Below are 12870 nucleotides of genomic sequence, written 5' to 3'. Positions count from 1 at the left end.
ACAGGGGGACCCAGCGCTATTCTGAGCGCTTGGTTCTCTGCGCCGCCGATACAACACCTTTGAGTGACACTGATTGATAGATATATATCTTTCAGTGACCAGCACAAACTCTATGAATAGAGATCCCCTGACTGAACTTCAAGTCCAATACAAAGGTTAGTGGAACTTAGCACCATATTCAGCACATACATTAATAATTCTAGAACACTGGTTGAGTTTCTTATTATTTATTACAGGAGTACCTCAAGGAACATTTTCCCAATATATAAACCTGAAGAAGGGCGGAAAGCGCCGAAACGGGTAGTTAGATGAGAGGATTATTGTTATACAAACACCTGAATGACACTGATTCCTATTCAAATATTGGGACTGTTTGTGAATCCAAACACAAAGTTTTGTTACTATTTAGTGTGGTGATAACATATGTTTTTCCTTCTGTGAAGAAATCATCTGTGCTAAAGTATTTTGAATTTATGTTTATTGAAAATATTTGTGTATGATGTTGAAAAATGCACTGATATGAATTGAAAAGAGTTTCTGCTTTCATCTTTGAATCTTCGAAATATTGAAATGGTCTTTAGCTTAAGGAAGAAGTGCAATATACTTGCTGTTTGCTGTGCCTCAGTTTATTCACCGTGACACATGCAGTGAATCTCCCAGATTTTTCATTTTATTCAGTAAAGGTAGCACTTTACAAACTGGGTGCACCTCAAGTGAATACCTAACTAGTGTTTCAACCCTTAGCAAAACTCTTAGAAAAACATTAGGTGAACCAATCAAATGTGAGTGGTGTGCATCTCTACCCCCAATTCACTCCAAACTCCAGGAAGATCAGGACTCTCCTGAAGCAGGTCTGACCAAGCCTGATCCACCTCATCAGAGTGCTGGACCCCAGATGCCAGGAAAGTCCAGAGTGGTATCCGAGATATCGTGGTGATGCTATTTGCTATAGACACAAGGAGCTGAAACTGCGAAGTACAGCTGAATTGAAGTTTGCCCATTGCTGCCGCCGACCTTCAAATTGTAGCGCAGGAGTCCCCAGACGTCCTCCCTCTTGTCCCCACGACTGAGGCCCAGGAACAGGATCTGCAGGCCTACACAGGAACAAAAGCCAGCTGGAACCAGTTTTCTTCTAACCAAAGGTACTGTACAACAAAGTGGGCTTAGCTCTTGTTGTGTAGCCTTGCTAGTTCTTAGTTGAGGCTAGTCCTGGTTGCTTTTGCAGAGTTGGTTGCAGTTTCGCCCTTTACAAGCCTCCCAGCTTGTGGCCCTACAGTGATTTAATTTTCTACAAAGACTTCTAACGCATTGTGCTAGACTTTATACCTACCTGCAAGACGTGCTTCAGCTCACCTAGACTTTCTTTGCTCAACTAACATTGGCTGTGCTGGCTCCCTGAAAAATTCTTCTTATCCCCTGATTGTGTGCTTTGACTATTCAACAAAAGTCACACATTAGATAACTTGTGGGGCTGGGAAAGGTTTAATTTACTTTGCATTGGAGGTTCCAAAAGTACTTACCTGCTTAAAAATATTTAACCATTGTTTTATTCCCTCATCTCTTTTGACACTCCCCTCAATATGGCTCTAAATGTGCCAGTGATATATCAATGTCAAGTGTCCTAGTTATGTCACCTCAGGGTGTAGGAATTGTCCGTGTGCCATCCCAAATGGCTATCTATTGATTTAAAGAAACTGTATTTCGAAATGTATTTGTGTTACATATATTTGCTCCCTTTTTAAAGAAGGCTTATTCAACTGACTGTTACATTAATAATTATTTAATCAAGAAACCTTGTGTCTAAGTGTTTTATTTGAATAACTGTCACTTTGAAACTCTGTTTCAACCTTACAGCGCACATACTGGAACAGATGAAATGGATGGATCATATCGAGGGGTTGGATCGGATGGAGGGGTTGGATCGGATGGAGGGGTTGGATCGGATGTAGGGGTTGGATCGGATGTAGGGGTTGGATCGGATGTAGGGGTTGGATCGGATGTAGGGGTTGGATCAGATGGAGGGGTTGGATCGGATGGAGTGCATGTGACAGATGGAATAGATGGAACGGATGGGGTAGATGGAACGGATGGAGTGGCCGGAACAAATGGAGTGAATAGAATAGACGCAGCAAATGTAACTGTTGCAGTGTGTAAAACACATGGAACAGATCAAATGAATAAAAAGGATAGAACAGATGGAACACACTAAACTGATGCGAAAGATTAAACGGATCAACAGATTGGAGTGAGCAGTGTATGTAGATGAACAATCGAATGATGGAATATGAATGGAAAGACTAGTAAACTAAATGATGAACCAGACGAACTGTATGAACAGACGAAGCTGATTGAACGTAATGAGTGAATAAAACGGATAGAATAAATGGTTCAGATATGTGCTCGATCTCAAGAACCTTACCGTAAACCACCTTATCACAACACCACGCTTACTCTCTCCTATACACCACCACTCAACTACAACACAGCGATACTATGACACATTCGGTATAGCTGCTCTCATACTAACACCCGCCACATACTCCTCATCATCCTAATTAAACACAGCTGGCTCAGCACACCCGCTAGCCTATGCGTCTCCTCAGGCCTAACGCAGCCAAAAATCAGTCTGGATATCAACCCACCAGAATGAACACATATTCCTGACCTCACAACCACCACACCTACCGCTAAGAAGCAGCTATCCTGCAAGTGCCACACCAGCTGCTATACATAAGGTTCTATATAAATGCAAAGTAACATAACACTCTCACCATAATCTCACTGATGCTGTTTTGAATAGATTACTCAAACCGCCTATACCTAGGAATACCTGACTAACTCGCTAAAATATGAGGCAGGAAGACATTTTCTAAGAATAAATAGGAGGGAACACATCACCCCAGGCTTGAGAAGCCTACACTGGTTGCTACTGGGAAAATAATCCACCTTTAAGCACTCTCCACCGCTCACAGAGCACTGCATGGACAGTGAGTGGAATTTCTCCATCAAAAATCACCTGTTACCACCCATGTAGGACTCTTTGATCAAGCAACGGCATACTTATTGAATCAAGGCACTATGAGAAAAGCAAGTACCAAGGTATTGACTTCACTATCCTCCTAGCAAAACTGTAGAACTCCAAAGAAATCCGCACAACACACATCTCATAAACGTTTAAAAACCTGACTGTTCAACAAACCTGGATAGAGACCTATCCCCCAATCCTAAAATAGGAAAAGGACCACAACAAAATGCCACAACTGTGCCACTGTTGCACACATGAATCCTTATTAACCAATGACCCGTTCAAAGAATGCAACGACCAAAACAGCCCTTAAGGAACAACACTACACAAGCTGGTACTGTCCTCAACAAATAATACCTTAAAAGGAACGCAATGATCAAAATCCCTCAAATACAACATGGCCCGACATCTTTTCAACGAATGTTGCATTAAAATGAATACACCGCTCCTCTAAAGAACAATACAACACACAATAAAAAATATATAAAGACCCCTCACCAACAGTGTTAACTTCCCCGGGCTAGCACATTCTTTTTTCTTTGTTTTTCACTCGTGACCCTTCACCCCAGGAGAATCCAGGATTCAAAGATGCAATCATAAACAAATTCAGAAGAAAACTTAACACACAAGCAAGTCCTAGTCCTGATCTCCTGCCCAAAGAATCCAACCTACTAACCATCTCATGTATGTGGAGAATCCTGTGGATCCCCCACTAGAACCCTGCCTAAAGTCTCCTCCCAGGGTGCCAGGAGAGGGCAGGTGCGTCCTGATCCCAATCATGGGGGTGGTGTACTGCAGGAGGATCACCTTGGTGAAGACAAGGTCCAGGGCAGTGGGGTGAGTTCACAGGATGAGACATGGCATTGTTGCTTGGACGATATTATGATCATTCCCAGAGAAGTTATTGCATCTTGTAATTTAGATGAATGTCAGTCTAGGGTTAAAACAAAGCCAGTGAACTGTAGAACCATTCTTTTATACCCCTAAAACACCATATCCTCCACTAAACTGAAGGTATGCCAACAGGAGCGGTGAACCTGTAACTTTCTCCGCCCCATCTGTTTCGAAAAAAGGTTACACAAGTCTACTCCTATTGTAATAACATAAAGGGAGGGAAACATTTACTTAATCCTTTTAAAGATGTAAAGAAATAGAAACTTTCTACAATGGACTGCATGTCCCAGATTCCCCCGGGTACTGGGAAGGAGAGGGCTAAAAAGACTTGGCTCCAAGGGCTTGCACCTGAAACCAACTAACCAACCTGAGGGGCATTAAAGGCTGCTGCAGGGAGGAGCAGGAGAAAGAAGCTGGAGTGGAAGCTGGTAGGTTGACAGTAGCAGAAGTAGAAGGAGCAGAGCACGAGGCTGGCAGTTCACAAGGAAGCGTCACCGCAAAAGGGACGCCGGAGCAGAGGAAGTGCAGATTTCACCTGCAGGCTCTAAGTTGGTCCTGTGCTTACAAACCCTATTTGGCTGTGGCAGCATTGGAAGAGACTGGATGAAGCAGGCATTCTCTCCTTGTGTGCCCAATTGCTGTGAATGCAGAGCTGAAGTTGTGCATCCACCCTAGGCCTGTGTGCAGAAGCAAGCCGAGGGCACATGCATATTTGAGTGAGATAAACTTCTTCGTAGAAGCGGGAAGTCCTGTTACACGGGAAATGTAACACGCAATGAAAATATCAAAGTTGAAACACCCGAGCGTTTTTGTAAAAGCCTTTTCTTACCCATTGTTAAGCATAACTTGATGTGGAGCGGTCAGGTGGCTCTTGTTAATACAGAGAACGCTGCCAGTGAAGCTCCTTAATCTTAATTGACTCTCCCGAAGCGTTACAAGCACAGTTTTCACATCTCGAGAAGTCGTGCTTTAAACATTGATTCCTGAGTACCTTGGAGGCTAAGAACTGACCAAAAGGTGGGAATGCATAACTTAGAAGTGACAGTTCAAAGGAAAAACAAAATCGCATCTGCTTAGTTTCATTTTTATTGCCAAACTGATTCATTGTAACATCCTGAACAATGAAGCAGAAGTTATAAAAGCAGTAGAAGTTGAGCAGAGTACAGCCCATGCCAATAGACTGAACACTATGACATCCCATACAGCGGATTTAGGAACTGAACACTATTGTTTATGAGTTGTTAAAGCTGTGTTACCCCAGAGACTTCCAACACTAAGGGTGACAAAGGTTATCCAAGGCTGGGAAGAGTGGCACTACAACCACTAAAGAAACCGTGTAATTGAAGCTGGGGAAGGGGACTGTATTTGGTAACTACAAGGCGGAAGGAAGGGCAAATACTGCCCTTTCTTGTGACACAATGGAGAAGAGTCCTTTGCCAACCTGTAGAGGTCGAAGAAGTCTTGTGGAAGTTGTCTAACCTTATAGATTGCAGTGGCAGCAGAGCAGCGGAACTGTGGTTGAAAATACAATTGTCATAACTGTAGTAGTTGAATGTAGCAGAAGTCAAAAGTCAACTGCGGGTCAATGGAACCTGCTCTCACAGTTTCATCAAGGGAGTTGCTGGGCAGAGTGCAATTCCTAAGCTGAAGCATCCTGATAAAACTGTATATAGCAGACGCCAAAGAAGCTGCAAATAGAAGAGTTGTTACGCAGAAGTAGCATTTTTGTCTTCAACTTTGTTCATCTTCTCCTGGAGAGAGGTTATTCTGGAAACCCATTGGTGCTGTTGTTTTCTTTTGTGGAACTTGGAAAGGGGGAATCTTTTCATCCAGGGAAGAACTGCTACCAGTGGATTTTTATTTGTGTGAACTTTTTCAAGACTTATTTTCCTTGAAGGAATTGACCTTGGGACATTGCTGAGGGCGAAAGATCTTCCCTGGACAAGACCCTGGTTGTTTGGTAACCTTTCATTTATATTGTTTTCATTTTTATTTAAATGTTTGTTGTTGTGTAGTGTGAGGATTAGTATTGTGAATGCTCAGAGGTTTAGATGTTGAACCTTGAGACTACTAAACAAAGTCTTGCATTGCTGACCCCTCACACTTCTCACACATCTCATTCAGCACAAGCTCGCCAACACAAAATACTGCGAAAACCAATACCTCTGCCCATCAGCTAGGCCAAACTCTGCATATCTCCAACCAACTATTAGAACCCAACACAATTAAGAGACTTTTATCCCTGCAGGTCTCCCATCTGAAAACAGAGCCCACATGCATGCCAGTTCGTGCCGGCTCTACTAGCCCCAATAGTTGAGCACAATGCCTTGTCATTTCCCCTCTAACTCCATAATTACCCCCATTCAGATACACAAGAGCACCTGGAGACCATGCAAATGGCAGTGGAGAACAGTGTAACTCACAATAAAATAGCCTAACATAGCATGCAGTATTGTATAAATAATGTTGCGAGTGTTTTCTTTTCATTCATTGGAAGAGGTGATATCCACCACCATATATCCTTCTGGTGGTCTTAGGGCCTTGCCAAACATTTATGTTCAGAGCAAGATGGGGCCCCAATGCTCCTCCCTCTCTTCTGCTTATTTCCTTTTTTGGTATCTCCATATACCATCATTTGGTTATACCCCCTTTAATTGTAATTATTTGTAACCTGATAGTATGGTATTTTAGAGAAATTGTTTCTAAAATGTACTGCATCCATTTTCAAATGCCTACATTATTTCTATAATGAGATTCTGCAATACTATTTATGTAAAGTATTACTATCTTTGCAGCTGAATTGCCACCTCCTTATACTGCTATTATTAGTCCTGATGCAAGTGGCGTTCCTGTAGTGAACTGCAGAGTCTGCCAGTCTCTTATAAACTTGGATGGAAAACTTCATCAACATGTTGTCAAGTGCACTGTGTGCAATGAAGCAACGGTAAGTGTAATGACTTATATTTTTGGAATATATTTACTTTTCTAGTGAATGATTTGTTACTGGGAAATATTTCCAGATGTAATACACCCACCGTAACATGTAGATGTAATATGCCACAATCTGGGACAAGAAACAGTTTGTCCTAAATATTTTGCTCTAGATATTTATTTATTAATGTAGTACAAACCTTTCACATGGTAATCAATTAATTCAATGTTTAAAGTAAGTAATAGTCAGTAACTCTAAAATACAGCAACAATCCTTTTTATTAGGCATGGATTGATGGTTTTCCACTTACTTGATCATGTAGATTATAATAAATACGATAAGAGGATATACCAAAGAGGTTTGCTCTCCACTGAATAAGCAGTGCCAAAAGGGATTTGAAGAAATTGGTAGAGGGTTATGGACACATTTTGAAATAATGTGAGACATAAATACTTATAGAATCAAATTCTTCAAGGTTTCAAATCAGTTCGTTACTGGACACAAGTTACTTCTTTTTCAATAACTTGTTGAGATCATCCTCTAATAAGAGCAAAGAAGATTAAAGTGAAGCCTCCTAGAGAGAACTGCATCTTTTTACTTGGGCAGAGAATCGTAGTCCCCATTAAGAACTGCATATTGCCTGTAGTCTTTGTAATTTAAAATGTGTGGCTTTTGACACCACCAATCGTAATCTCTGACTTTTTCCTTAACTACTGTTGGATTTTCAGGAATATTTGGTTGGTTGCATCTAATTATATTCAATAGATTACCACACGCCCAGTGAATTTATACAAGGGTTTGGATGGTACTTGCTTCAATATTTGATGCATATCCTTAAACAATGGCGATATCACCAGACTGAATATTTTGTGATATATCATCAGTTATTTCCACAGGAATTGTGTGCGCAATAAATGCAAACTCAATCCATGCCTAATAATTACTGTTGGTGAGGCTAATTGTAAGTTAAGAACCTTTTTTTTATATACCCACTTCAATACGTTTGAATTTCTCCCTGTTCGTTATAAGAGACACTTGAAAAACCATAAAAAAGGCTTTAATTGTTTTTCATTTGTGCCACCAAAGGGGCCTGCTTCATGTTTAATAAGTAGATCATTTTCCTTAAACTTATAGACTGGAAATCCTGGATATATCAACTGATGAGCTGTTGGCCATGTTTGATCATAAATATACCACTTCAAATTCTGGGATTTCTTACCATGCTTAAAGATTATAATGGATGATTTGGCAGTATTCATTTGTAACTTGTTTTCTTTGATATATACCTCCAAAACAAATGAGAAATGCTTTAACCCTATTTATGTGCTGTCAAACCGCATTATATTATCTGCAAATGCTAGCAACCCTATGTGTAGGTTAACCATTTTAGGTGGAAATAGCTGAATGTTATCAAAAAGTCATGCAAACCAGAATTATAGTGTTCCAGCATGCAACCCTGTTTAAATCCAGTGGTTGTAGTTCTCTCTCTGGAAAGAGTTCTTCATCTGTTCATTATTATATGTATGGTGGTTTTATCGTACAACATAATTATGATTTTGAGGCGTCCCTCCGATATTGCCTAGATCAACAGTTTTTTTCCATAGGCAATGTTTAATGTAATCAACATCTCCCGTTGGGTCAACACAACCCGCGTATATACTGGTAGGCTGCCCTTCACCCAGGACTGAGTTTGGAGTGGATTTACCAACAGACAATTTAAGGAGGTACCTAATTGGTTCCTAAAACCTGCTTGATATCTTGTAAGTTTTCCAGATTCAACAGCACAGTGGTCCAGGTCTCTAAGTAAGAGGTTAATGGTGGAGTCGAGTAGGGAGATGGGGCGATTTTAAATATTTGGGTTTGATCGATCACAATTTTTGTAGATACACACAACATAACCTTTATGCCAAGTAACTCTTATTTCATTATTTAATTAAACAAGGAGAATAAGATCTCTGGCCACATGTGGCTCCTTTTTCAAGACCATTTGGAAGGCCATTTGGGCCCACTGCTCTTGAACTTTCTAATTTATGTATTTTATGTTCAATATCCAGTACAGAGAAGGAGCCCTTCCAATTTTCCAGTCAATGTTGTCTTAGTTCCCCAGTACAGACCCACATTCTTGTGAAAAATGAGCTGACCAAACTGGCTCTGGAATTGAGTTAGTTTAAATCATCATCTGATTGAAGCCAAGATTGCTTAGCCATTTCAAGAAGGCATATGTATGCTCTGACTTAAAAATTCCAAACATAGCCTGGCTGTCTTGTAAGTTCATTACATTTTTATGAGCTTTGAACCAAGTATTGTAATTTTGGTTTTATTTTTTCTCGAGATACCAATGCCCTTCTTTAAGTTTCTAACTTTTTTTGTGATAGTTCCTTCTTTATTTGGACTTCCAAACCAGACACGAGATGTATTGCTTCCGGTGTTGTTATATTGCAATTTATTTGGTACAAACATATATTAACTCTTCGAACAGTAAATACTTTCAACTTTAATCGAAAGAATTATAAAGGTTTTCATTATCTGAAATATTCTGTCGCAAATTTCTCACAGCTTTGTTGACTTTATGCATGTTGTGTAATGTCCAGGAAATCCTATTCCTGGAATTAGTCACTTCTAGATGTGATCAACCAAGTATTAAAGTTAACCTTGACCAAATAAGCTTCATATGTACTGTTAGGCATGTGTGATGACTTAGTTATGTGTTCTTAATCACTAAGGCCATCTCTTGGGCAATCATAGATGAGGATCTGTAAATGTAAACTATTGTAGAGGAATTTGAACTACATTTCCAATTTGTTATATTAGGAAAGTCTATTTTTCATTTAATTTGTGCATTTGCCAACATTTAACAGTGTCTCCCCAGCGAAAGCCCCTTTGGTTCCCTTTTCTCCCTTAAGGGTCACTGCTCGCGTTTTATTGCAGACATATGAGTTGACCTGCTTGTGTTAAGTCTGGTCCGTTACAATTTAAAACTCCAGTTATCCAGTCAGAGCCTGTTTCGTTGTACCACAGGGAGAAAAGTTCACCTAATTGCGTGTAAAAATCCTTTTCCTTGGTTCTAACTGGATTCCAATAAATATGAACCATTAAAAGATGTTTATTTGTTTTATTGTAATTAGTGAAATGACTTTTTTACAAATATTAATAATACTACAAATTTAATTTCATAAGTCGTAGAAAAACACCAGATACACTATATTGTGATTATAAGTTTTGACAAACAACATATACACTTCTAGAAAAATAATATATAACAATAGAAGCTAATCTTCAACCAAACAATTAAGCAAAACACACATTAACATTCATGTTGTTGCCCTATGAGAGGATGGTCCAGATTCAAATACATACTTGTGCTATATTTACATTAAAACCTCATAATGAGGAGTTAAAATAGAGTAAATTCATGTGCACAACTACGTTGACATTACGGGCTCAGGTTACATCATCACTTGCATGATTATCTATTTATTTTCAAATTTCTTTATTGGAATTTGTGTAATAAAACAGTGCTTCACTGGATCATACAGTCGCCGTAGTAATAGTCAGGACTACACAAGATAGGCCATTTGTGAATTAACGATTAAACAGAAATAACGAAACAATAACAATGTTAACAACATGAACAAGTCTCCGTGTGGTCGATGATCCAAGCAACAAGGGGGGGTCAAGCAGCAGAAGAGCACAGGTTAGGTACCGTGCTAGTGATCCGTTTCAGGTATCGTGTGCCAACAGGGGTCAGTAGCTCAAGGGGGTTTATCGTCATTGGAGGGGTTGAGTAAGGCCCAAGTAAGAGTTTTCCAGGCAGCGAGTCCCAAGCTCGTATTTTCAGGGGATGTGGTGAGGCCGTTCTCCCAAGCTGTGGTTTCTGCCCCTATCCATCGCTCCAGCTCGTTGTGCCATACCTGATATTGTGGGCCTCCGGGTCGCTTCCAAGCCATAGCAATGGTCCTTTTGACCAGAATGCATGCCAGGTCCATGAGCTTGACTGAGTGTTTAAACTTGGCCAGTCTGGGGTATGTTCCAAGAAGGCACTCCTTCGGGGTCCATTTATATCTGGTTATGCCTGCCTCTCTGCATAGGAGTTCCACTCTCGCCCATAGTCGCCGGACCTGGACACATCCCCAGAACATGTGTAAGAGATTTGCTTCATCTCTGCCACACCATGGGCAGTTATGGTGGGGTAGCTTATATATTTTGGCTATTCTGAGTGGTGTCAAGTAAGATCGGTATAACATGTTGAGTTGTATCAGTTTAAATCTAGAATTTCTGGATACCGCATTAGGGAACGCTAGGGCTCTACCCCATTCGGTTTCAGACAGTTCGTGACCCAGGTCCCTCTCCCATTTGGTTTTGAGGTCCTGACTGCGGGGGTTGGGCCTGTCTATTAGGTGACTATATATGCGGGACACAGGCCTCCATCCATCCGCCAAGCTGTATAGGTGTGTTATGAAGGAGTCGGTTTCGGGCTCCTCGGGCCATGTGTCCCATTTAGTCCTAGCCAATTTGCGGATCCTTATGTACCAAAGGAATTGACCAGCCGGGACGCCAACATCTGATTGCAAGGAGGGGAAATCCCGGAAGGTGCCCTCATTGTATAGATCCCCCCAAGTGTATACTCCCAGCCTTTCCCAGTGTCGGATGGAGGCGAGGTCCACCGAGTTCTGGCATAGGTCGGCTAAGAGTGGTATGTCCGGGTTGTAACTATGTTTCAGGTGGAGAAGGCTCATAACCCTTTGCCATACCTGACGACCCAGGGTAGCTAAGAAAGGAATCCCGTCCATAAGACGTTGAGGGGCCCAAACGAGTTCATTTAACCGGATTGGAGCAATCGGGTGCTGTAAAAGCAGGGTTTCGGGGGTAACATCATCGGCTAGCAATTTAGCCACAAAGCTTAGTTGGGCAGCCAGGTAGTAACGTTCCAGGTCAGGGAGCCGAATGCCTCCTTGTTCGTAGGGGAGGGTCAGCGTGGATAATGCAAATTTGTGCCTACTAGTTCCCCACAGGAAGTCTTTAAGTATCCTCCCTAAGAGACGGAAGAAGGGAGTTCTAATGTAGTAGAAAATATTTTGAAACCCATAGAGAAATCTGGGGAGAACAATCATCTTAATGATGGAAGCCCTACCCATCATGGATAGGGGGAGGCGAGCCCAAAACCCAATTGACTTGCGCAAGGGAGGCAGCGCCGCTACCGTGTTGTTGGCATGTATGAGTTCAGGCGTATGATAAATATTGATGCCCAGATAGCGGAACGTGGTGGGGCACCAACCTATGCCTAGTGAGGGGAGGTCATCTATGTGTGTATTCCGGAGGGCGCCCAACGGAAACAGACAAGACTTGTGTCTGCTAAAGTGTATGCCTGATACCTTGGCAAAGTTGCCGAGGACCTCCAACATGGTTGGGACATTCAACAGTGGGTCCCTCACATAAAGGAGGACATCGTCCGCATACAGGGAAATTATGTGATCCACCCCGTCAATCCTTATGCCAGCGTCAAAGAATTGTTTTCTAAAGAAAATGGCAATGGGTTCAAGCCCGATTATATATAGCATGGGGGAGAGCGGGCAGCCCTGCCTTGTGCCCCTTTGTATGTCCCATTCCGTGGAGATGAGCCGACCAGTTTTCACCCGAGCTCGCGGCTTGGTGTAGAGGACTGTGATCCATCGAATGAATCGTTCTCCGAAACCAAACTCCCTAAGTACCGCAATCAGCCATTCCCAGAAAATTGAATCGAACGCTTTGATGGCGTCCAAAGAAAGCAAAGCGTGGGATTTCCCTGTATGAGTGGGATGTGACAGTATGTGTTGTAATCTACGTAGATTGGCAGTGGTGTTACGGCCCGGCACAAAGCCGCTTTGGTCGGGGTGCACCACCTCACCAATCACCTTGGACAGCCGCTTGGCCAGAATGGTTGTGAGGATTTTAACATCATAATTGAGCATAGCGAGAGGGCGATAGGAGTCAGTCATCTGCAGGCTTACCAGGCTTGAGGAGCGGAACCACCAAGGTCTCA

At 41.8% G+C, this 12870-nt stretch overlaps 1 protein-coding gene across 1 annotated transcript in view; it reads left to right on the top strand.

Annotated features, from left to right (window-relative positions):
• Nucleotides 1–12870, top strand: part of PIP4P2 (phosphatidylinositol-4,5-bisphosphate 4-phosphatase 2) — a 371941-nt gene that overhangs the window by 49807 nt on the left and 309264 nt on the right. The window contains exon 2 of the mRNA XM_069621339.1: nt 6715–6863. Within this exon, the coding sequence (XP_069477440.1) occupies nt 6715–6863 (149 nt within the window). The remainder of the gene's footprint in view (nt 1–6714; nt 6864–12870) is intronic.

The sequence above is a fragment of the Ambystoma mexicanum genome, chromosome 5q (assembly GCF_040938575.1).
Source record: "Ambystoma mexicanum isolate Mex_15411 chromosome 5q, UKY_AmexF1_1, whole genome shotgun sequence".
In the NCBI taxonomy this organism is placed as follows: domain Eukaryota; kingdom Metazoa; phylum Chordata; class Amphibia; order Caudata; family Ambystomatidae; genus Ambystoma; species Ambystoma mexicanum.
This window is presented reverse-complemented; position numbering and strand designations above follow the sequence as displayed.